The sequence below is a fragment of the Sturnira hondurensis genome, unplaced genomic scaffold (genome assembly GCF_014824575.4).
Source record: "Sturnira hondurensis isolate 20B ecotype Veracruz unplaced genomic scaffold, ASM1482457v3 Scaffold0013299, whole genome shotgun sequence".
Lineage (NCBI taxonomy): Eukaryota > Metazoa > Chordata > Mammalia > Chiroptera > Phyllostomidae > Sturnira > Sturnira hondurensis.
In genome coordinates this window covers 7,785,749-7,811,596 of record NW_028085930.1, presented here as the reverse complement: position 1 = coordinate 7,811,596, position 25,848 = coordinate 7,785,749, and the positions used below count along the sequence as shown (strand labels likewise).

At 46.4% G+C, this 25,848-nt stretch overlaps 1 protein-coding gene and 1 long non-coding RNA gene across 2 annotated transcripts; one reads left to right on the top strand and one right to left on the bottom strand.

Moving 5' to 3' along the window:
* Positions 1-717: 717 nt before the first annotated feature.
* On the bottom strand, positions 718-21,094 carry LOC118997575 (uncharacterized). The gene is made up of 3 exons (XR_005068684.1): positions 20,975-21,094; positions 5,543-5,549; positions 718-728 (listed from the first exon to the last, which is right to left on the bottom strand). It is a non-coding gene; the product is annotated as an uncharacterized LOC118997575 (long non-coding RNA).
* NUDT16 (nudix hydrolase 16) lies at positions 848-2,952 on the top strand. The gene is made up of 3 exons (XM_037061288.1): positions 848-1,053; positions 1,148-1,417; positions 2,164-2,952. The coding sequence occupies exons 1-3, from the start codon at positions 895-897 to the stop codon at positions 2,323-2,325; spliced, it is 591 nt and encodes a 196-aa protein (XP_036917183.1). The 5' UTR covers positions 848-894; the 3' UTR covers positions 2,326-2,952.
* Positions 21,095-25,848: the final 4,754 nt, after the last annotated feature.

Here is a 25,848-nt window from a genome sequence, read left to right as displayed (position 1 = left end):
TTCCCCACCTTCTTCAAAGCTCAGTGATCTGAGAGTATGTGAGGGTTAAGTCTATCTAGAAAGCCTTAGTCACCCCTTCTACCTTTAAACTGTTCTCACCTTCCTTCCTGTGAATTTCACGCAGAGGACTTCACCCATAGCTCTTTCCTCACTCTTCCTCATTAAATTTGATCGATCCTATTTATCCTATGCACTGCCTACTGCCACCCCCCAATTCTTGATCAGCACTGTAGTTGTTAACTAGCCCTTCCCTAAATCTCCATCTCAAAAAAATGACACCTCCATCCACCCACACCCGAAACTTGGACCTCATCCTAGTACCATTCTCCCCAACACTCAACCAGCCACAGAGTCCTCAATTGCACCAGTCAGGACAGCTCTTACACCCACCACAGCTCTCCATTCCCACTGCGCCGCGAAAGTCACTGAAGCCACAGCCGCCTCATTTCCTTTCCAACCCGCACGCCAGGCCCCGTGTTTCTGGAACCATCCAGACCAACGCTCCTTGTGTCCCTTGGCCCCCAGGGTTTGTCCCTAATTAGCTCAGACTACAACTCCTTACGAGCGTCTCACGCTCCAGACCCGCACTCGGGAAGTTCTACAGGTGCTGGATTGTGATGTAGGTATAATTTACTCTCCACCCTCCGCGCTCCGGACGCCCGCACCACCCGGGGCCCAATCCAGAGCAAGGTTTCCGATTCCCTAGGGTCTGTCCTACTGCCCAGGACCTCGCCTGAGCCCCGCCCTGATTGGCCGCCGCCCGGGCCAGTCACCGCCAAACTCTCCTGGGTCCCGCCCCTGAGCCGTGCAGGGATTGGTCCTGGCCGCCACGCCCAGACTCATATTGGGCCAGGTTGAGGTCCGCCAGCCGGTCCACGTGGGCCCCCGGAACAGATGAGGGGAGAGAGGACGACTATGGCCGGGGTGCGCAAGCTGGCGTTGGAGGAGGCCCTGGCGCTGGGGCCTAACTGGCGGCATGCGTGTCACGCGCTGCTCTACGCGCCAGACCCCGGGCTGCTCTTCCGCCGCATTCCACTGCGTTATGCGGTCCTGGTGAGGAGGGGCGCGTCCGGCCACTTCCCGCCCGCCACCTCCCCAGGGGCTGGCCTCTGGCGCTCCAGGCAATCCCCGCTTCCCTCCCCTGCAGATGCAGATGCGATTTGACGGGCGTTTGGGCTTCCCCGGAGGTTTCACGGAGTTGCAGGACGGTAGCCTGGAGGATGGGCTGAACCGCGAGCTGATAGAGGAGCTGGGGGAGGCAGCGGGCGCCTTCCGCGTGGAGCGCGCAAACTACCGCAGCTCTCACGCGGCGTCCGGCCCACGCGTGGTGGCTCACTTCTATGCCAAGTGCCTGACACTGGAGCAGCTGACTGCAGTAGAGAAGGGCGCGCCGTTTGCCAAGGACCACGGGCTGGAGGTGGGGCCATCCCGGAAACCACCCCCATAACCTCTCTCCGCCCAATCAACTTCCTGGTGTAGTTGAGGTGTTGGTCGTCTTTCATCTGGAGGACTGACCACAGCCCGCCAAACTGGTCTCCCAGCAAGGGTCGCTCCCCTCTTTTCTGGCTTCTGTGGCTAACTTTCTACAAAGCCTCTCTTTTCCCCACTTATAATGGCCAGGCATTGCACCCTAGGCCCCCGTTTTTCTTGGATGGGAGATGTGCCCTGATCCTTAGTGGGGAAACCTAGCACTTAGGCTATGGGAATAGGTGGACTGATGGTGCGTGGAGATGGTTCTCAAATTTTGGCAGTGATCAGAATCATCTGGGAGGCCTATTAAAACAGTGCTTACTGGCCCCACTCCCAGAATTCCTGGTTCAGTGGTGCAACGGGAGGGAACATTCTGAGAATTTTCATTTTTCAGAAGTTTCTCAATGGCTTAGCTGGGTATTTTCAGAACTGATGTAGGACCAAGCAGGCATCCTGGAGGAAGCAGCCACTAAAGGTTTAGTGGTATGGGAAGGGTTTGCCTTTTCGGAGCTGGATAGCATGACTTGGGTCACTTGTCTGCAGAGAGCTGGGCCCCATAGACTTTATGTAGATCTGAGTCCCCAGGCCTGGTTCTGCTGGACTGAGAAGGGGTGAGGAGTCTGATCTAGAAAGGCTGGCTGGGATGAGCAACTACCTGGGCGCCCAGTGTCTCCTGTCTTTCTCCTTTCACAGGTGCTGGGCCTGGTGCGGGTGCCCCTGTATACCCTGAGGGATGGTGTGGGAGGCCTGCCTACCTTCCTGGAGAATGCCTTTATTGGAGCTGCGAGGGAGCAGCTGCTGGAAGCCCTCAAGGACTTAGGACTGGTGGAACCTGGTTCTGTCCCTGGCACTTAAGAGCTCAGCTCTGAGATCAGGACCTTTGTACTTTGGAGGGAGGGAGGAGAAAGGGAATATTTTCTGGGCCTGGGGCTGATAGGTGGCAACATATTAAAAAGAAAGAAGTATGTGCAATGTGTTCTGAGCAGAGGGCTCTCAGCAACTCGTGGCATCAGGGACAAAAATCTGCAGCTCATCGCAGAGGCCCTGGAGAATTCCAAGCCTGCCTCCTCCCTGTACCTTTGCACACATGCATCCTGGCAGCCCCCAGGGATGTGAATGCAAAATCTGTGCCTGCACACAAGCTGGTGCCTCCCTGACCCCTAAAATTTAGTTTAACCAGGAAATGGCATGTGTGGAGCCTCAGTTGTCACCATCCCATTCTCTCGCTGGGGAGGAGCTTCTGAACCACATTTCTACATGATTGCTGTCCATGGTCTCACCCAGCCCATGATTGTTGTGGAGCGCAGAGAAGCAGAGGACCCTTTTTCCTTCTAAAAGTGGTTGCACCCTGGCCTGGGAGTTGGCCAAAGCAGTGTACCCCTGAAAGGTGGTAAAGGGTCCTAACCAGCCCTGACCGGTGTGGCTTGGTTAGTTGGGTCACTGGTTTGATTCCCAGTCAGGGCGCATCCCTGGGTTGCAGGTTAAATCTTCTGTCAGGGCACATGCGGGGAGCAACTGGTTGATGTTTCTCTCTCTCTGCCCCTCTCTTCCTTTGTCTCTAAAAATAAAGAAATAAAATCTTTTTTTTTTTAAATGTGCCTTAATCAACAGTTTGTCTTGTGAAACTGAGCAGAATCGGTGAGGAAATGGCTTGTTCTCCTTAGACTGACCTTGAACTGACACATCGGAGTCCTGATTCCATCCCTTCAGTATTTTCATCTTTTGGATCCCTTAGATTCTGGGGACATCAAAAGGAAGCTGACCCACTCCTGGTCTACCCTGCTGTGACAAAAAGCGCCTCCCAATATAGAAGGGCTTCTAGGTGGGTTTCTCGGCACTTTGAGTCTGTGGACGATGTGTATGAGGTATTAGGGATCCAGGGATGAGGGCCATAGGCAAATATTTTAGGTTTTCATAGTAACTATTTGGTTCTGCTATGTCGGAAATAGAAATGGACCATATATAAATAAATGCATGTGACTGTTTACCAATAAAAGTTTTAAAATTTTTTTTACTTATTTTAAAGAGAGGATTGGGTGGAGGGTGGAGAGAGAAACATTGATTTATTTCACTCATCTCCTGCATTCATTAGTTGTTTCTTGTACGTGCTCTGACCAGGGACTAAACCCACAACTGCGGTGAACAGGGTCAACACTCTAACCAACTGAGCTAGTAGGCCAGGGCTCAGTACAGCTTTTTAAGTGAAGGTGACCAGCCTGTGGGCCATAGGTTGCCAACCCTTGCCGTAGAGAGGAAGACAAAATTAATCATTTTTGTTATGATGGCTGTCTACTTGTTTTATTTATGTCAATGTTGGCAATGAAGGGTTGATGCTGATCCCACCTTGACATTTCTTACTTTCGGTTGAGATGGTTTAGAAGGGCCCTTGAGGCGTAGTCAGACTGAGTGATGAGAAGCAGTAGCATGTGGGGCGGTGGGAGGAATATGCCGATGTTTTTTAGAGAGTAGCCTGTGTTACTGAGGAAGGATCTTGGCGAATGATCCCAAAACAGAGGTAGGGGAATTAGACTGCACTTCCCAATGGTGAGGGCAGGGGATCTGTAGCCATCTCCACCGGAGCATGGTCTAGAACTAGCAGAAGGCTGCTGCAGTTGGACCAGAGTGAGCCCTCAGCTAGGAGGGACTGTCCTGCAGCCTAATGGGGCTCAAGAAGGAGGGGGTGGGAACCTGTTGAGGATGAAGAGGGCTAAACTAATGGGAAGATAATGGAGTCTGAATCTCTTGGTGAAATGAAGTGAGACCATCAGCTGGATGTGTCTGAAAGGTGTTCTCAGAAGGTATGAAGTAGTCATCTTGGTATGGAAAACCAAGTCAATTAAAGAAACAATGGCGGGCCAGGGCCAACTGGTGAGGCAGCCAGTTAGAGCAGGAACGGAGGCATTCAGATGTGTCCGCGGGGTGTGCGCCTGCGCTTGTGCTTCTCCCACAAAGACACCTGAGGCAGACTTGGGGTTTCTCCCAAGGAGTATGTGGAAGGGGGGAGGGCAGTTAGGGCTACAGGAGAAATGATGACAGACTGTGGGTATGAGGTTAATGAGGAGAGGAGGGGACTTCAGAGGTAGTGGCAACTCGGCCGTCTTGATGAGGTGGAGCTCCAACACGGGGTGGGGTGGGGAGCTGTGTCTGAGCCGGAGAGGGGCATGTTTGAAATTGACAGAGCAGTCCCAGGAAAAGTCAAGATCAACGTGGGCGATGAGCAGTAAGCGGACAGATGGTGGGGAAGGGAGTGTGCGCTCGCAGCCCCACATCCTCTGCGAACAAGCGGGGTGACCAAAAGACCAATGACAGCGGCCAGGTGGGGAAAGTGGGCACGACAGGACAGAAGGACTCTGCTAGGAGAGGGGCTTTAGAGAAGGGAGGGGGTGAGTGGTGGTCTGGAAGACCCACAGAGAGCGGTGTGGGCCCCAGGGGCAGGTCTTGACCCTTGAAGGTGGGGCCAGGGAGGAGCTGCAGAGATTAGGAAGACAGACACCTAGAGAAGTTAGCGACTGGTCTTTTTCCTCCTTACCTAACCCTGAGCCTTTTCTAAACTCAAGACCAAACCCTCAGGGCAGGCCAGCTGGAGGGAGTGGACACTTGAACGCCTCTGGGATACTCGTCCACCTGTGACTGATATCACATGGCCCTCAGTTCACCTCCACAGCACAGGGAGCACCCCGAGGCCCAGGGAGATGGGAGTAACTTGCCCTTGAGAGCAATGCTAACAGGTCCCTTACCCAGGATCCCACCCAGGCAAACTTCAGATGTGACCTGGCCCAGCCTCACACATCATTACAGTGTCTTTACACGGTGTCTTTACAATACAAGTGTCTCAACACGTCTCCCTCAGTGCCCCCTGGCAGTCCAGTCATCACTTATTTACACCAAATTTTCTTATCTTTGAGGTCTCTGGTGACTATGGAGGGAGTGATCCGTGACTCTCCCGTGTTATCCCACACACATGCTCTCCCAGTTACTAGGTCACATCTCTGAGCACCCTCGCAGCGTTCGTCTGTGGCTTGAGTCCATGCCCCCCAGTCCTCCTGGTAACTCTGAAGAAAGGTTGTGACACCAGGGCTCTAGACGGCACAAAGGTCAATGATTGGTGGAAAAACACACCTATGACCCCACGCCGAACCGTGATTCAAAGAGCTGGACCCTCTGCGGAGGTTTTAGGGATGTCTAAATCAATTTATTTTTCTTGTGTTTCCTTCTTGTGTGTTCCCAAGAGTGACCTATGATAAAACCCATGACTAAAAAAATCTAATCTTTTTCAACACATAGAGAATTTTTGTATAAACTTGTAAGTGATACGGCATTGTGTGAGGCCAATGGCAGGATGTTTTACAGGTACGTAAAATAATAATTCATGCTACAGTCGATGATGTCTTAGAGTAGGTGAAGTGCGGACGGGGAGAATCCTCACTTTTCACCCCTTTGGAGGCATCTGCAGTCGTGCGTAACTTCGAGGAACCGTGGTGGGCAGCGAGGTCTGAGAGACCAGGGGTCAGAGACGCCGACCACATGGATGCTCTGGCGCATCCGCTGCCCCGGGCTGCAGGCAGAGGCCAGGATAGGAAAGCACCAAGCGTGGAAACAGGTGAGGTCCTGGAGACTGGAAGGTGGCTGGAAGCAGCTTGGGGGCATGTGGGGGCGTGACACTGGCAGAACCACCCTCTTGCCCTGAGCGTGGATGGGGGAGGTTTGGAGAGGCCCTCCCGGGAGAGCAGTGCCTGTCCCTGCCCTTCAATGACCAGACCAGCTTCACGTGTCCTATATAAGGGACTGGGAGGACCTCGCTGAGCCCCGGAGGACACCAGAAGAGGACATGGGACTGATGGTGTGGGACAAGCTGCCCAGCTGGGGTAGGCACCAGTGGAATCAAAACATTTGCCTATGGAAGAAGTCAAAACTGCATTTTGGTGTGTGATCGGATCAAATGATTCAGGTAAAATAAGTTAGCCGCTTGAACCACTCATAGCAACTGGAGCACCTTTCACTATAAGATCCATTCAGATATTGGCTTCGTTACCCCATTTATCGAACTAAGACCTGTGGTGGGTCAGTGGCTTCAGTTTGGGGGACAGGGGAGCTCAGTGGTTGAAACTGGACACATCTCCACCGGCACTGGGCACCTGCTGTCAGAAACTGCTAAGAAAATGCCAAACCTCTTTTCAGTAACATTGATTGCGGTAACTGCTGTCCATTTTTGGAAAGTCCTGCTTGCCCCAAACCTCGCTAACGCCAACTTGTGCCTTGAAGTTCATCACCCCTGCCGGGCAGCGTTCGCCCCGCTCCTCTGGGCTGCAGTGGCAACCTGAACACACTTCCACGGCAGCACCATCCCACTGGCCGGGATCCTGACTTTTCATTGTCTTGGTCCTACGAGAACACGACTGTATTTCCCCAGATCTAGCATGGTGCTAGTAAAGCAGATTCAATAAGCTTCCTACATGCACAATTCTTAAAAAGGCTTTTTCTCTTATTTAAGTTAAACAAGCCTGTAGAAGTTCATTCTGAATATTAGTTCTTTCCCAATGAGTTTTTTCATATTGTGGCAAATAGCATTACATTGGAATTCAAGTCTCTTGCAAGTCCAGTGGTCATGTGACTTCCAGCTGCACCTTGGTCTCCCCCTTTCATGAGGGCATCTTAAGGGTGCCTTGTACCTTCCATTATTTAGCACAGTGCCTGGCACATAGTAGGTGCTCAATAAGTACTTGAATAAATTAATCTGTAAAATGAATGAAATGATTGGATTAATTATCTCAAAGATCCCTCTTTGGTTTTCTAATAATGCCAAGAAACATTTCCCCTAAAAGTTCTCATCATGAGGAGAATATTTTTTTCCTTCTCGTCTTTCTCTTCTTTATCTGGTACCTATCTGGTCTTTATCTGGAACCTGTGTGAGTTGGTGCATGTTAATTGAACCTACTGTGATAATCAAGGCACAATATAAGTCAATCAAACCCTCATGTTTATGCCTTACACTTATATAGTGATGTATGTCATTATTTCTCAAAACTGGGAGGAAAGGGAATGTGCAATGCTCACGTACAAGTGAACTGCATATTTAAGATTCTGCTTCAGATGTGAAGGAGAATCATTTTGCTTAAGGCAGATCACCTACCTTAACTGTGCATGTCACTACAGGGAATTGTGGGCTGGGCCCCCAGCATAAAACGTGGGAAGTCAAATATAATTTGATTTTTCTGATGGGCATATATTATTTATGAAGTCTTGGGGTGTAAGTAATAGAAAATTCAATTTAAACATTTTTATCTTACATACCTAGAAGTCTGAGAAATATGGAGATTTCAGGAATATTTGATCCGAAGGCTTAGTGACAGTTTGACTCTCTCACTGCTCTCTGTGCCGGGCAGTGAGGGCTCCCTCAAGGCCGGTTCCCCTTATTTGTGTCCTAGGGAAGAGCTGGCTTGGCTGTGACCCGGTCAGCACCGGCCAGCCCCTGCGGTCTCAGGCAGGCCCCGAGCTGCCTGGCTTCGGCCTGGGAGACCTCAGTCAGTGGCCGTGCCAATTGAGAGCCAGTTCTTTTCAGATTTCATGGCTGCTCTTCAGTGAGGGAGAGAAGAAAACCACAAAGTCCAAACCGGCTATAATGATGCCATGGAGCCGGAACATCACCTCTGGATTAAGTACACGGTTATTTTTGTCAAAGTGTAAGGGGGTCGCAAACAAAACTTGTGTTGTTCTGACTAATTTCGCACAGGTCCCTGTAATTGAAGGGTTTGTGTGAAGCCATTAGCCGTCCTTGGCCGCTTCCCCACTTCCACCCCGCCCTCAATAAGAGCCTGAAGTCAGAGACGGAGGTGGTAATTAGACAGAGCTAATTTCGTGTCCACGGCTTTTGTGTGGACGCTGGCACGGGGATAAAAGGGTCCAGCCGGCCCCCCTTCTCTCTGGCACAACGGTCCTCCTTGAAGTCAAAGCTGAACATTGAAGCCTCAGCAGCGATACCTCAAATAGCCAATTTAAAAAAATTATTTACACATCAGGCTGTTCTCCAAAAGGTATTTTGAAACATTTATTTGCTCAAATGACTATAAAATTACTAATATGGTTAGGACTCAAATTAATGGGCCAGGGTAGCCTTGCAAATTTACTTCAAAGGCTCTACTTGGCCAGAACATTTTGTATCATTTTTGTCGCCCTTAAAGTCAAGATGTTATCGAGACTTTCACAGCTGACAATGCACCATACTCATTCCCCCTGTGGATCTGGAGATACATTTTAAACACCCTCCCCCGAGGCTCCTTTGAGATTATGTGTGTGTACGCATGTACCACATGTCCTTCTTTACAAATGGAAAATGGAGTGTCTACTATGTGCCAGGTACTTAATCCAAGTCATTTTATTTAAGGGGCACAGTCACCTTATTAAATGAGTCCCAGTGCAAAGATAAGGAAACAGGCTTGCAGAGGCTAAATGACTTCCGGTTGTCATGGAGCTACAGGGAGCAAAGCCTGAACTGCCCTCGGGTCTGCCTGTGGTCTCAGCTCACTATCTGACCCACCAAGCTTCCCTGCCTCACTGCCTTCCTGAACTTGAAGTAATTTATATTTTTATTTTGCTTTTAGCTTCGCCTCTTCCCCTGTCCAGTCTCTTCTGCAGAACTTTATATTCATCGACTCCATACATGTTGACTGGCACCTCCTATATGCCAGACACTATGTTAGGTTCTAGAGACCCAGCAGTGAACCAAATGGACAAACATTCCTACCCTCAGTTATTCTGTCCTGATCTCCCAGATTCCCACCCTAAATACCCTTTTTGGTCAGTTGGTACACTCAGGGCCTCTGTTCCAAATGCTACTTGCTCTGAAATATAAGTCAACATCTCAAACTCTAAGGGCAGTGGGAATTTGCTTTTACTCTTCTGATGGAAGACAGTCTTTGCTGCCCTAGTTTTTTGCTTTCAGAGAAGGCATCTGGGCCTTGAATTAGCTGCCTGCCCAGCGGCACCCGTGTATATGGGCATCAGGGTGTCCAGTGGCTCCAGAGACAGTTGTCTGGACGTAAAGGGCACTGCAGGTCCAGTTTCCAGCAGAGCAGATTGTGAGCCAGTCATCTGGAGACAAGGAGTTTGTTGGACGTGCTCTCAGGCACAGATCCGGTAGAGGGAACTGCTATGCAGCCCTAACAGAGGTCAGTACTACAGGGAGCTGGAGCTGGAGTCATCTCCAACAAGGGGGGCCACACACCAAAAGCCACTGGATGCAGCTGTCCTGGGAAGAGTGTGAGTTGGGTAGATGGTGCTATCGTGTATTCCCAGAGTCTCAGCTGAGTGTCTGCAGCCAACTCTCCTGGGAGTTGGGGGTTGTTGGGGGGACAGAGGGAGTGGGGTCTGAGTGCTTCAACCCTGGTGTCGTGGGTCTGGGGAGCAAACCACTGCCTCCACCTGTAAGTTGAGAGGGACATCTCTCTGCTGGGACGTTCCTATGGACTCCTCACCTCCTGATATTTCTTCAGCACTTTGCAGACACTCTGAAGGCCTGCACACCCATAGACTCACCAAAGAAACAGTGTAGGAAAACAGGACAGAAGGCAGAGCTGGAGTCTGTGCCACCACTGATTACGAAAGTTACTTACCTGTGACCTGGCTTCCAGGTTTGGGGGAATGCCAGAAACATTTATTTGACTGACTTATGTTTTGTTTAGTTTCTTTTGCTCTAACAGACCATAATGCTAATTTGTTTGGTCATGGTTAACATTTATTGGGCTGAACTAGGCATTGGACCCCAGTTACTCACACTCTCTCATTTAACTGCCCGAACAACCCCATGAGATAAGCATCACTGTTGTCTCCATTCAACAGAGCAGGGTATTGAAGTACAGTGAGGCCCAGGAACGTCCATGTGGTTCAACGGGTGCGTGGCAGAGCTTCTACCTGAATGCCAGGCTACCCGACAAGGCAGCCTGAGCTCCTACCACTGTACTGCCCTGCCTCTCCCTTGTTTACAGAGTTGGCCTGGGTCTCCTCTAAGTTTAGTGGTTAAAACGGATCATCTATTTTGGATCATCTATTTCTCATTGGCTTCTTTTATCAAATCCTTCAGCAAACATACCATATCCTGGGCAGTGTCCCAGGCACTGGACCTATAATATATAAGGCAGATACATTTATTGCTCTTATAATCCCTCACAGGGTGGCGAAAGGCTTCGGAGAAGTAAGTAGCACTTACGAGACAGAGTACTGAGTGCTAAGATGTGGGGAGCCCTGTGTAGTGCTGGCCGGTGCACACAGGGTGGCTCCTAATGCAGTCATGGGAGTAGGGACAGATGGTCAGTGACGGCTTCATGGAGGAGACATCTAAGCAGAAGCTGAAAGCAATTATCCGAGTACGTGTGTGTGTGTGAAGCACGGGAGAACGTTCCAAGAAGTAAGAGAATGTGGATGCTTGGAGTGGACCCAAGAATGGGAAGAAATTCAGGGTGTCTGGGCCCATATTTGGGAGGTCAGACACGGTAAGGGTTACACTGCGACCGAGCAGGGGCCAGATCGAGCAAGTCCTCCGAGTCACATCGTAGAGATTGGGTTTTGCAGTAAAGAGAATTTGGAAATGACAGAAGGATGTTAAATAGGGTGACATTATCAGATTAGCTTTTTATTTTTGTCAGTAAGTTTTTATTGTTCTCCTTTTCACAATTTTATTGAGATGTAATTGACATACAATAAACTACATGTATTTAAAGTATACACTTTCATAAACTTCCACACGATATATATTGCTGAAACCACAAACACTATCAAGAGAGAAAACATCCATCACCCCCAAGTGTTTTCTCTGCCCCCTTTTAATCCTGTCTCTCCACTCCACTCCTGTGCTCAAGCAATCTTTCTGTCAGTAGAGATTAGTTTTTATTTTCTAGACTGGTGATTTTCACCCGCTGTGCTATGAGGATTTTTAAGACATGCAATACTTAACTATGTAGTCAGGGACACTGACCTCTGTTCCCTTAGACTGTCAAGTAAAAAACGGACAAGGCCAACCCAGCAATAGCGGTCCGGGGTGAATGCCCTGTCTCGAACCATAAATACATAGGTCATAAATAGAGTTACATCCTATTGGTCGAGTCACATAATGAGGATGCACCTGATTGGTTCATTCTTGGGACCTACACTTATGGGCACCTAATTTTTTAAAAACTCACTTTGGAGCAAGACGGGTAGGTAACGACAATTATTATTATTCATAATATTTGATAAATCAAAATTATACCTATTTTTGTCAGATTGGCAACACATATATATTTTCTGGTGTGCCACAGGATTTTAGTAATTACTTTGTGTGCCATGAGGTGAAAAAGGTTGAACAGTGTTGTTCTAGAGCTTCACATGACTAGAATAATAATCCATATGCGTTCTAAAGAGTACACATACACATATTATTTTATGAAGACTGCCAAGGAAGGAATGGACAAGAGGGATGAAAGACGAGAGGCTTTGGTTAGTGAACTGTTTGCTAAAGGAATGAGCCCCTTTGGAAAGGGACGACGCTTTGAGCCCCCTGTGTTCGCGGCACCGTAGGGTGGCCAGAGCTAAGGGCAAGCTTAGTGACGCCTCATTCTCCTCCTCCCCAGCCCGCGAGTCAGGGCCTCCATTGGCAGGAGAGGGGAAACCAACCCAGCTGTTGAGCACGCGTGCACAGGCGCATGCACGCCCCATCAAGATTTTACTGGCACGCTCACGCCCTTGTGAAGTTCAGGAGTGGCTGGTTGTAGCCAGTGATGCAAAAAGGACCTGCCTGGGACTAAGTTTTTCTTGATCTCTCAGCTCTCTTCTCCTTTGCCTCACAGAATCACTCTTTTTATTGCGGTTATTATGGTAAGAACATTTAAGTGCTACTCTCACAGCACCTTTCGAGTGTACAATACAGTATTGCTAACTATCCCCAGAATTTATTCATCGTAAAACTGGAAGCTTGCAGCCTTTGATCCGCCTCTCCCCGTTTCCCCACCCTCAGCCCCATAGAATATATTTATTGTGCTTATTTTCAGCTCCTTCTCCATAAGTTTCAATCAGCATTTATTGTCCCACTTGTTGTCTTTAGGTGGATGATTTAATTTGCCATGGGAACTCAAGTTCTGGTCCTAAGCTACCTGGGCTGGTACTGTGTTTTGAGGAAGAACTGCAAGCCCTCCTGTGAGTTTAAGGAAAGGGGGAGAGATATGCCCCAGGACAGGTAATTCCGCTCTGGTCCAGGCAACTCCTGTGGGCAGGGGTCTCCTAGATTAAAATGTACCACCCAGGGAGTTAGAGAGGGAAGGAGTGAGCGAAGCCTCCTATCAGGAGGTCAGTGGTAGCCCTGAGCTCCTCTCCCCAGCAGGGCTTTTGCTTCGCTTTTAGAGACCTGACCACAGTGGCAGCGGCCTGTGGCCAGGAGGGAAGCTGCGGCCCTTTCCAGGCCAGGCGTGGAGGAGGATGCGGAGGATCCAGAATCCTTCCTCCGCCCACCCTCTATCTACTCTGCCCCCCCACTTGTCTACATGGGCTAGGCTGCGGAACCCACCTCCCCCATGCCTGCTCCTACAACCTTCGTCTCCCCAGGGTGTTCTCAGTTTGGGGTCCTGCGGATCCTTTCCTCGGGTCTCTGCTTGTATCTGCTTCCATCACTTCCCCAGGGTAGGTCTGTGGGAAGGGGCCAGCAGCCTGTCTCCACACACTCCCCCATGAGAAAGAGGAGGAGATGGGAATGCATTTCTCACAGACACACTTCTTTTCCAGAAGAATCAGCGAGCCACTGAACATCACTTCTCTCTTAGAAGGAGTGATAGGGAGGCCAGGAAGTTCAAAAACACATGGTCCAGGACCAGGACTGTTTAAGGGAGAAGAAAAATATTGAATGTTAGCCCTCTATTATGTCCTCCAATGAAACCAAAGTTAAATCTTCTTTTAGTTAATGCCTTTGAAACTCTGAACAGGGCTTAATAATAGCTCTTGGTGATTTGTATGAACATTTTACTCTCTAGTTGCTTGTCTCTGAGGAATGTTGGTGTGAAACTCTTGCTCCCAGGCAGTCCAGGTGAAGGGCTAAGCACTGACTGCATTGCAAAGTGGTGTGAGAACAATAATTAATAACTGTATTTCTCTGTGCTCTGCCAAAGCAGTTGAGCATTGCAAAAACACTTTAGAGTAATGCAATAAGTACATGAGTAGTTAAAGACTTTCATTAAGGCGCTGAAAATAAAGTACCGTTTCATTCTTTTCTACCCCCAGTGTCTACAAACATTAAAAGATAGTATTTGAACTAATTGCTTGGATGGATACCAAAGATGATCATTTGCAGAAGTATATTATTAGAGAAATAAAACCCCGAGATTCTAAAATGCATTTGAGAGCAATGCTTCAATTCAAAGCCAAACCTTTTCTACGTGATAGAATTGAGAGGGTTTTCAACTCACAATTCTGAGCCTAGCCTGCCACCACCTAGCCCCGTGACCAAGGGCAAGCAGCTACTCACTGGGCCTCAGTTTCCTCCTCGGTTAAGAGAGGCCCCTGGCATGCATCTCTTTAGGCTCATTCCTGATATGTATAATTTTTTAGCATCTATATACGCATAGGAGCTTCCCTACACTAAATACAGCAAAAAATTTCTATGAATTGCCCATATGTATATCATGTTACTGAAATTTTCTATATATTTAATTATAAAAGTTTTCAAGCATATGGAAACATGGAAAGAATTGTATAGGGAATACCCATGTACCCACTGCCTAGATTCTACCCCTAACATTTCACTTCACTTGCTTGATCACATTTTTATTTATCTACCCATTCCTGTGTCTACCCATCATTACATTCTACTATTAAAAGGTAATCCAGGCCCTGGCTGAATTACACTCAGTGGTTGAGTGCCGGCCTGGGAATCAAAAGTCTGCCAGTTCGATTCCCGGTCTGGGGCACATGCCTGGGTTCCAGGCCAGGTCCCCAGTAGGGGGCACGCAACAGGCAACCGCACATTGATGTTTCTCTCCCTCACTTTCTCTCTCTCTTCCCCTCTCTAAAAAATAAGTAAATAAAATCTTTAAAAAATGTTATTAAAAGTAAGTTCCAAATATGTCACCCCTAAACATTTCTGTATGCATAGTGCTAACTAGAAGTTCACTCACTTACTTTGCCTGCCAAGGCCGCATACGCCTTTGGGATGGGAACCGCTACATTCTGTAGCATCATTCCATGGTGCGCTCCTCAGGTTAGTCACACCGAGGTGATAAGCTTGATCGGATTGAGGTGATGCGGTCTTTCTCTGGGAGACTGACATTTTAAGGGGATTTGGTGAAAGACCTTCCTAATCCTGTCACTTTCTGGCCATGAAAAATTCCAGTAATTACTTGAGAACTTTTTGCAGTCTCAGCAACAGACTAGTGGTGGACTTCTGGTTGCTTTGACCTCAAAACTATTTCACAATTCAGTCAATTTGTCCCCATTTCCACTGTCAAAAATCCTTTTTCAAGCCAGTGCTACTTTTGTGGAGTCTTGTGAGACCAGGAAAAAGCATTAAAATATTGTTCTGTCTCTATTTCCTTTGGTTAGTATTTATTTTTTAACAAACCCTTCCCATTTTAGAGGTACTATATTAGTAAGTTCTGGGGGCTTTTTAACATTTTGTTATTAGTACCTATAATAACATCTTTTAAAATAAAAGCTGTTCCTTTTCAAATTTGAATAAGTCACCTGAACCCAATGCTAAAAAGTTTAGTGTTTTGCCCTGGCTGGTGTAGCTCAGTGGATTGAGCTCGGGTCTGCGAACCACATCGTGGTTCGATTCCCAGTCAGGGCACATGCCTGGGCTGCAGGCCAGTTACCAGCAGGGGACTCATGAGAGGCAACCATGCATTGATATTTCTCTACTTCCCTCCCCATCTAAAGGGGATAAATAAATAAAAAACATATTTTTAAAAACTTTAGTGTTTTTCTTCTAGGGGGAAAATACATTCCTCTATAATTAGTTAAATTTAATTAATTATAATTAATTATAATTCATGAAATTTAATTTATTAAATTTATTAATTTAATAAATATAATATTATGGTAAATTATTTCTTAACTTATATTTATTTTTCTTTTTTAAGTATATTTTATTGATTATGCTATTACAGTTGTCCTGAGTTTTTCCCTTTCCCCCCCTCCACCTGGTAGCCCTCTTCTTTCCAACAATCCCCAGGGTCCCAATTCATGTCTATGGAATATGCGTGTGAGTTCTTTGGCTTCTCCATTCCCTGTGTTGTTCTTAACCTCCCCCTGCCTATCTTGTTCCTACCAATCATACTTGTGTATCCCTGCACCATTTTCCCCTCTCCCCCCTTCCCCCTCCCAGCTGATAGCCCTCCATAGGATCTCCATACCTATGATTCTGTTCCTCTTCTGCTGTTTGCTTAGTTTGTTTTTGTTTTTCAGATTCGGTTATTGATAGTTGTGAGTTTGTTGTCATTTTACTGTACATGTGTTTTATCTTCTTAAGTAAGTCCCTTTACCATTTCACATAATAATGGCTTGGTGGTGATTAACTCTTTTAGCTTTACCTTCTCTGGGAAGCACTTTATCTGCCCTTCCATTCTGAATGATACCTTTGCTGGGTAGAGTGACCTTGGCTATAGGTCCTTGCTTTTTATCATTTTGAATACTACTTGCCAGTTCCTTCTAGCCTACAAAGTTTCTTTTGAGAAATCAGCTGAGAGTCTTATGGGCACTCCTTTCTAGGTAACTGTCTGCTTTTCTCTTGCTGCTTTTAAGATTCTCTCTTTACCTTTAAACTTTGGCATTTTATTTATTTATTTATTTAAATGTTATTCATTTATCTTTAGAGGGGAAAGGAAGGAGAGAAGGAGAGAAACATCAGTGTATGGTTGCCTCCATGGGCCCCCTGCTGGGAACTGGCCTGCAACCCAGGCATGTGCCCTGACTGGTAATCAACCACAATCCCTTACTTCACAGGCCCGTGCTCAATCTACTGAGCTACACTAGCCAGGGAAAAACATTGGCATTTTAATTATGATGTGATTGGTGTGGACCTCTTTAGGTCCAACTTGATTGGGACTCTCTGTGCTTCCTGGACTTGTATGTCTATTTCCTTCACTAAGTTAGGGATTTTTTTCATTATTTTTTAGATACATTTTCAATTTCTTTCTCTTTCTCTTCTCCTTCTGGCACCCCTATGATGCGAATGTTAGACCTCTTAAAGTCCCAGGTGCTTCTTATACTGCCCTCATTGTTTTGAATACTTTTTATTCTTGTTCTGATTGGTTGTTTTTTTTTTTGTTTCCTTATGTTCCAAATCATTGATTTGATTCTTGGCTTCATCCACTCTATTGTTGTTTTCCTATAAATTGTTCTTTATTTAGTTAGCGAGTCCTTTGTTTCTGACTAGATCTTTTTTAAGCTGCTGAGATCCTCACTAAGTTCTTTGAGCATCACTATAAGCAGTATTTTGAACTCTGCATCTGTTAGGTTGCTTATCTCCATTGAGTTTAGCTCCTTTTGTTGAGTTTTGATCTTTCATTTGGGCCATGTTTCTTTGTATCCTCATTTTGGCAGCCTTCTTGTTTTTATTTCTATGTATTAGGTAGAGCTGCTAGCAAGACTCTGTCTTGGTAGTGTGTCCTAATGTAGTTTGTGTCTTATAGGGTCCAGTGGCACAGCCTCCCCTATCATCCAAGCTGGGTATTTGATGAGTACCCTTTGTGTGGACTGAGTACATCCTCCTCTTGTAGTTGAGACTTGGTTGCTGCTGGCAGATCAATGAGAGGGATCTACCCTGTCAGCTGCAAGGATTGGCTGTGATCACTTACTACCAACCACCTCTCTCCATGGAGGATCAGCTGTGCAAGGGCAGGGTGGTAGTGTTCTGAGGTAGTCTGTAGCTGCCCACTGGGTGTGCTGGTCCTGGGGTTTCCCAGCTAGTGCAGGCCAAGTACAGCTCCCACATGTGTTTTGCCCAGGGCCACACCTGCCTGCGTTATAAAGCAATCTGAGATGGCTGATGCTTGTGCTGGGCTTGGAGATTGCTAAGTGAAGCCAAGCTATGAAACTAATCTGGCTGCTGCTAGTACCCAGCCTGTAGCTCACTGACACCAGCTCTTGCTTGTTTGATAGGATTTAGGAAGCTGTGAAGCCTGAGCCAAGACCTTGTTCATACTGGAAAGTAGTTTGGGGGCTGCCTGGTAAGTTAGGTGGGGCAGAAACTCTAGGGATCTCCAAGGCCGGTCAAACAGTGTTAGCCAGGTTGATGGAGTCTCAAGTATGACACTAGCCAGTCAGCTCCATGGCTCTGCAGAGGGAGGGCTCAGAAAAGGGGCAATGACCTCTTCTCACCCCAATGCCAAACACTTCAGCCTCTCCCAGTACACTACTCGTGCCCTTTAAGCTGCCACCCAGGTGCTGGAGCTCAGAGGGAATGAGTCCGAGTAAGTCTATGCATGTGCTTGGAGCTCCAGAAGTTTTTTCCATGGACTCAATCCCCACTGGTTTTTGCAGCCAGAAATTGTAGGGGCTTATCCTCCCGACACTGGAACCCTGGGCTGGGCAGCCCAGTGTGGGGCTGGGACTCCTCACTCCTAAGATATCCCTCCCAAATGTTTACCCACCACATGTGGATGTGGGACCAACCCATTCTGTGTCTGCACCCCTCCTACCCATTTAGATGAATATGGTTTCTTTAATTTCGTAGTTGTCAGACTCCCATTCAAATCAATTTCTGATGTTTCTGAGTGACAGTTGTTCTATATTTTAGTTGCAATTTTGATGTGGTTGTGCAAAGAGGCAAGCCATGTCTGCCTATGCCGCCATCTTGATCCAATGCCTGTATTCTTATCTCCTTAACATATTTATTAATTGATTTTAATTCTGCCTTCCATCTCATGTACTTTTCTGCATAAATATTCAAATTTGAGGTTTTCTTTTTGGTGTTGGTGGTTTTTTTACTTGTTGCTGTTGTTTTGCTTACTTCATAACACATTTTTTTCTTTCTTCTCTGGAAACTAGGAAATGACCCAGAGAGAACAAAAAATAGTAATTCTATGATGTCTTTTTACTTTTTCACTCTAAGAGTTTCTGTTTACCATGCTTCTAAAGTTTGCATCTTTAGACTTTACAATCTTTTGTTTCTTAGTTTGCATACTCTAACTTCTGAAAGAAAAAAATGACTTCTATTTCTCCAAATGTATCTCCAGCAATTCTCTATAGCTCCAGCTGTCACTTACAGCTGCTCAGTCAAAAATGTCCTTTGAGAATGATTGCAGCATCTATGGCACAGGTGGGAGCCAAATGCACGGTTAGCGATAGAATCTTTATTGAAGGTTCTATAGGATAGTCACAAAAAATGATCATGTTTTATGCCAATAAAATGATGTCCTTTATAATCCTGATTCCTTTTATTTCTTTTGTTTACTATAACTACAGATTGTGCTGGATTAAACCTATTTAAGAGCAGTGTTCAGATTTGTTAACAAAGCAAAATCCCACACTAGGCTCTATTCAGGAGTCACACAGTTCTGAAGACCAGAAATCCCAGGTGAGGGTGCCAATAGAGCCCTTGGTTGAGTTCTGGTGAGGGCCCTCTACTGGGCTGCAGACCACTGACTTCTGGTTGTCTCCTGACACGGCAGAGATCAGAGAGAGCCACAATGATGACTATAGTCTGTGTTGGTTATTTTTCAGTTCCAAATTCAAGGGCTATGCGGACAAATCACTGTGTGGAAGACCGGGGGTTAGGCTGGGCTATAGTGATAGCTGTATGCAAATTAGCCAGCTGAAGACAAGATCTTCCAGGCCTTGGTTTCTCAGAGAAGAGATTTGTTCGAGCATCCATGAGAGCTGGGAGCAGCGCTTGGACAGCAATTCCCCAAAGTTTGGAGCTGGTGCATTCCAAACATGAGTCTGGCTGTCAGTTGGGCTCCCAGGCCGAGTAGGGCATCCGGAACTTGCCGTTTGAAACCTGGCTATGGAAAACTCATTCTGGGTTAACCCCCAAGCACCGGAGAAAGCTGCGCAAGGCCTGGCTGTCTCAGGAGCACAGTGCACAGTTAGCAGACTGGTAGAGTCCCCTGCCTTCTGTCCCTGCAAGACAGCACATGTCCTCTGTATTGTGCTCTATTTTAATCACAGGCCATCTGGCCTTGACAAAACCCCTGGTGTCCTTTTCTGAGGCAAATTTCTGCAATGCCCAAGTCTTGTTCTGTGTCACTGTATGCTCCGAACCCTTTGAACAGTGGGGTGTCCCAGTGCTTCTTTAAATAGGGATCCCAGGACTATCTGCATGTGACAGCATCCTCTGGGCTGCTGGCTAGAGGCGCAGGTGACCTAGGCCTCACCTCAAGGCTCCTAAATCAGGCTCTCAAGGGTGGGTTCCCAGAACGTGCATTTTAAAGCAACCTGATCCTGCACTCCCCATATTTAAAATCCTCCAGTGACTTCCCGTGGCCTCTAGGGGAAAAACAAAACAAACAACAAACAAACTGTATGTTTTCATGGCCTGTGAGGTCCTGCCTGATCTGGACCCTGCCGTTTTTCTCCCATGAGGCCATCACTCCATCTCTCAGCTCATAATCAAAATAGCCTTTTGTCTGTCCTTCGCAAGTTCTCTCCTTCCACAGGACCTTTGCACAGGCTCTTCCCCAGCCCAGGATTGTAGACTCTCAGTCCGATATGCTCTTTCAAGGCACAGGTACTATAAACTAAATAAGTTTATATAACAAAACCTTATAAACCACTTATGGGCCAACACTAAGTGCTACACAAATATTAACAAAGGTGATGTTTACCAAAAACATCACCTCTAGCATCACCAGTATTAGACGTACTGCCTGCCCAGTGACATCCATTCAATGACCAAGGTACCCTGACTGTGCAAAGGTAGCATAATCCCTTGTTCTCTAAATAAGGACTCGTACAGATGGCACATGAGGGTTTTACTGTCTCTTCCTCTCAATCAGTGAAATTGACCTCTCCGTGAAGAGGCAGCGATGATAAAACAAGACTAGAAGACCCTATAGAGCTTTAATTAATCAGCCTAAGAGGAGCCACTAATCACCCAAAGGAATAAAACAATCTCTGGTACTCTGATAATTTAGGTTGGGGTGACTTCAGCACACAAAACAACCTTCCAGTGATTATAAATTAAGACTTACTAGTTAGAAATAAGCCTATCACTGTTGATGCAAAATTTTTGACCAACAAACCAAGTTACCCTAGGGATAATGGCGCAATCCTATTTAAGAGTCCCTATTGACGATAGGGTTTACGACCTCGGTGTTGGATCAGGACATCCCAATGGTACAGCCGCTATCAATGGTTTGTTTGTTCAACCATGAAAGTCCTACGTGACCTGCATTCAGACCGGAGCAATCCAGGTCGGTTTCTATCTATTTCATGCCTCTCCCAGTAGGAAAGGACGAGAGAGACAAGACCCACTTTAAAAGAAGTGCTTTTAAGACTGAGCGGTCACACAATCTCAAGCTGATAAATCATAAAATAATTTAACCTAGACCAAGGTTTGTTAAAGTGGCAGAGACCAGTAATTGTGTAAAACTTAAACCTTTATCACCAGAGGTTCAAATCCTCTCTTTCACAAGATGTTCCTTATCAACCTCCTGTCAATAATTGTTTCCGTTCTCCCAACTGAGGTGCAAATATTTGATGCGGTTGTTACAGGAGGTATAACTAAAATGATCAGTGATATTAGTAGTGAGGAAGAGAATAGGTTTACTACTTTTATTTGCAGTTGCACCTGTTTTGTGATTCCCAAGACCAATGGATAACTTCCATCCTTTAAAAGCCTGAAAAAGCTACATTGTTAGGTATGAGACATGAGTTAGCAGTTCTTGCATACTTTTTTGGTAAATAAGCAGTTTTAATTTCTATTGTTAGACTCACAATCTAATGTTTTTATTAAGCTATAGTTTACAGTACAAAGTTCCCAAAATAACTTTCGGGTTGATAGATAATAGTAGCAGGGGTCGCCCTGGCTGCTGTGGCTCAGTGGACTGAGTGCTCACCTGCAGGTTCGATTATCAGTCAGGGCACCTGCCTGGGCTGGGGGCTGGGGCCTGGGTCCCCAGTAGGGGGCATGTGAGAGGCAACCACACACTGGTGTTTCTCTCCCTCTTTCTTCTTCCCTTCCCCTCTCTCTAAAAAATAAATAAATAAAAATCTTTTAAAAAATGATAGCAGGAGCAGTATGTGTATAGCTATAAAGGTATTTTCTCATATATAGGAGGGTTTGATGTTGATGAGGTGGGTGCATTTGCCTCATTGAGCTATAATTAGCAGGTATAGCAAGTACCAGGCCGTGATGCTGATGTGCAGTCCTATGAGAATGACAGACAAGTTAGATCAAGAGAATGTTGATAGGACTGCGAACAGCTTTTGATTAGGTTGACTGTCAGGGGAAGCGGTGAATTAGTAAGACTTGCTAGAAGTCACCGGGCTGCTGTAAGTGGGAGGATGCTTGGTAATCCTCGAGCAAGGATTATTGCTCAGCTATGAACTCTCTTGTAATCTGAGTTGGCTGGACAGAATAATACCGAGGGTGGTAAACTGTGAGCGATGACTAGTGCCGTGGCTCCTATATAACTTCAAGGGGTTTAGATTAGGATGGCAACAATAACGAATGCCAGGTGACTGATGAGTATGTGATTAGCGATTTGAGGTCTGCCTGGTGCAAACAGGTTGAGCTGGTTGTAATCCTACCCCATAAGGACAATGTTATGAAGGAATACGCTGTGAAATCAGTGGAGGAGGGGAGGTTAACTAGTGTGGTAATTTGTCCCATGCTGTCGCCCCTCAGTTTGAGCAATACGGCTGCAAGGACTGTCGATGATCCTGCAGCAGGAGCTTCTGCATGGGCTTTTGGTAGTCAGAGGCGGAGTCCGTATGGGGGTGTTTATACTACAAATGCTATTATGCATATTAACCATTGGAGGGTGGGAGGGGCACATATAACATATTTTGAAATAAAGGGAATAAAATATTTTCTACTCTTGAAAAAATTGGAAACTCTTTTTCTAAACAATTCAGCCCTTTCCAATTTTGGCGGGGGGTGGTCAAATCTTAATGCCTAAAGTATCCTATGTAAATAATCAATTAACTTCTTTTCCATGCACCTAGAATGGTTCCATCCTTTGGAGAGCGGAGAAAATTGTGCTCCTCACACTTCGGTGAGCACGTGGATCGCCTGGCGATCTTGCCATTATGCAGATGCTGAGGCAGTAGGCCCGGGGTGCAGTCGTTCCCAAGTTCCAATCTTTGGACCAGCAGTATCAGCATCACCTCGGACCTTCTTAGAGCTGCAAATAAACCTCAGACCTGCTGAAGCAAACTCTACCCAGCAATCTGCAGTTTAACAAACGTTCCAGGTGATTTTGATGCAGGTAACTGCAGGTATCACTATTCACGGGTGATACCGAAAAGCTGAAGTGCCCTGGAACGCAGAGAAATGAGGAGCCTGCTGGAGATGGAGGGTGAGGCCAAGGGACGTGGGGCAGGGACTGGCAGCTTGGTGTGCAAGTTCACAGGTTAGAGCATTTCTCCCAGGATAATAGCCCAGCCTGAACTGGGAGTCGGCCTTGTTCTACCTATATCGTATACATGGGTGGTTATAGTTTGGCTGCAATGGAAACTTGTCATGAAATTCCCATCCCCGAGGTTGGGTTTCCAGCCCCCTTTCCAGAGGTGACCACCTAGATAGTTTCCTGTGAGTGCCCTTTAGGCACCTCCTGCAGAGATGTGAGTCTCCTGCCTCTCCTGCCTCATTTGCATGTAGAATAACTTTGAACAAGGATGATTCAGATTCCCAGCAGTTGGCCTGCCTCCCTCCTTTGGACAACCCCACACTGTAACCTGCATGCTAAACAGACCCCGGAGGGAGCACGTAGAAGAAATGATGTCACAGAGGCAAGCAGGAGTCCCTACCAGTCTCATTTTGCTTGTAATTGGCACAGTATACAATTTTAATAAAAAAAATTTGCAAACATCTAGTTTCCTTTATGGCTAAACAATAATGAGTTCAGACTCCTGAGACTCTTCAATATATTCCAAAGCCATAACGCTGAAATCTAGAACCATAATGGAACTCAGTAGTGCCACAATATAATCAGGAAAAAAATTGAGTGAGTTCTTGACACAGAGAGGTGATGAGAGAGGAGCTTGTTTTTTCTTTTAAACTGAAGGAAATGCATTGGGTTTCTTGTCTGGGAGTCTCTCCAGTAACATACCCCGAGCTGGAGGTGCCCTGAAGCCTGCTTATTGCAGAGACCATTGATTCTGCTTGAGCGTTTTTTGTCTGGTGGAGGGAGCGTGTTGGCCTGTGCATAGAGAAGCTGAAATGTCAGGAGACAACGTCCCCAGAAGCAACCCTTCAACAGCGGCAGATGGGGAAATAATAGATCAATACCGCTCATGCCCTCACCTCTTGGTTGGGACAGCTCAGGGAGGTCCGGCATACCCCTCGGAGCACCCGAAGAGAACGGCATGCCAGCAACCCACAGGGGGACTCCCCTTCATTGCTTTCTTTCTCTTCCCAGCTCACTTTCTGACTCTCTCACTGCTGTTTTCTTGGATCACCACTCAACTGAACTACCTGTCTTTGTTATTTATTTATTTATTTGTTTGTTTATTTATTTATTTATCTTTAGAAGGGAAGGAGAGGGAGAGAAACATCAATGTATGGTTGCCTTTCGTGAGTCCCCTGCTGGGAATTGGCCTACAGGGAACCGGCCTGCAACCCAGGCATGTGCCCTGACTGGGAATCGAACCTTGATCCTCTGGCTCACAGGCCCGGGCTCAATCCACTGAGCTATACCAGCCAGGGCTTTGAACTACCTGTCTTTGAATCCTTGTTTTCGGGTCTGCTTCTGGGGCAGCCAAACTAAGACAAAGATAGAAAAAAATTTTTTCGGTGCCCAGTAAGGGAAAGGGACAGCGTTTATTCTTTCTCAAGAACAAAAAGCAAACCATGACATTCAGGTAAGTGACGCTAGGAAGGTCATTTACCATGTATTACTAAACATTAATTGAGTACCTACCATGTGCATAATACAGAACCAAGCACTGCCTTCAGGAAGTTTAAATCTAGTTTTGAGTCTGAGGTCCATAAATATCTCGACACAAAGTGAAATTTGATGAAAGGATATTCAAATCAAAGGGTTGTAAGAGTCTGAGGAAAAAGAAAGAATTTATGCTGGTGGTCAGGGGACTTTGCAAGGTGGATGAGAAAGGATAATACTCAGGGGCCATCCTATGCAGAGCAAGCAATAAGAGTAATTTTCAGGGGGCAGGAAAGTGAAGGTGTGTCTGGGGAGAGGGTGAAGTTCTGTCTACCCGGAGCCAAGCGTAGGTCTAGAGAGGTTGGGGAATGACCCCGAGAGACCCAGGATACCAATCTAATGTGTTTGAACCTTCTTGTATCAAAAGGTGTGAGCTCTTGAAGAGTTTCAAGCAAGGAAGTGATACAGTCAGAGCTGGACACTGGGAGGTAGAATCCAGCTCTAGTGTGAACTGGAGAGTAAGAATGGGCCGACGAGGCACATTGCAAAACTGCTGGCATAGTTTTAGTGCATGTGCTAAAGAAAACTGTTCAACAAGTTACACACATGACCCTCCTATACACATAAAATAAATATGTCAAGGACTTCACTCCACTCATTAAGGAACCAGTAATACGTTAAAATGAATTCAAATGAGAATTGAAGAACAGAGCTTTACAGCAGTGAGACAAAAGAAAAGGTTAAAATGAGTTTGTTCATACATGTGATATTAGTTTATATCCTACAAACAATAAAACCTAATTTGGGGGGCTGTACTTTCTATGCATGGAAATCAATTGTCTCAGCACTAGGCAGAATTAGCGTTTGTCAGGTACCATTTGTTTTGCTTTTGGGCAAAAATCATTTGCACTGTTTCCACTTTTTGCAAGTTAGCTAGTCTCTGCCCCCACAGAGCTGTGAAACAGACTGGTCAATAGGAAGCCAATCAAAGGTGCACTCCTAACATTACTCTCAAAAGAATCCCAAAGATCTCTAGCCTGTTTTCAAGTTCAGGATAATTTTTCTTGACACTCTCCCCCTTTGTGATCATAAATAACCTGCAAAGGTTACTTTTGATCACAGAGAAGGCTGTTCTCATCAGGTCTGGCCCATGCAGGAAGAGGGTTAAATAGCCATACAGGCTTGCTTGACTTTGCTTTACAAACCTAGAGCCATGCAGTACTGCGCAAGTAGGTTGAGATGAAGTTTCAAACTGGAATTTGAAAAGTCTCTATGACAGTAGCCTCCTGACCCTTATCTATTGGGGGGGGTGTTCTAAGACCCCCAATAGATGCCTGAAACCATGAATAGTATCGAACTTTGTATATACTGTTTTTTC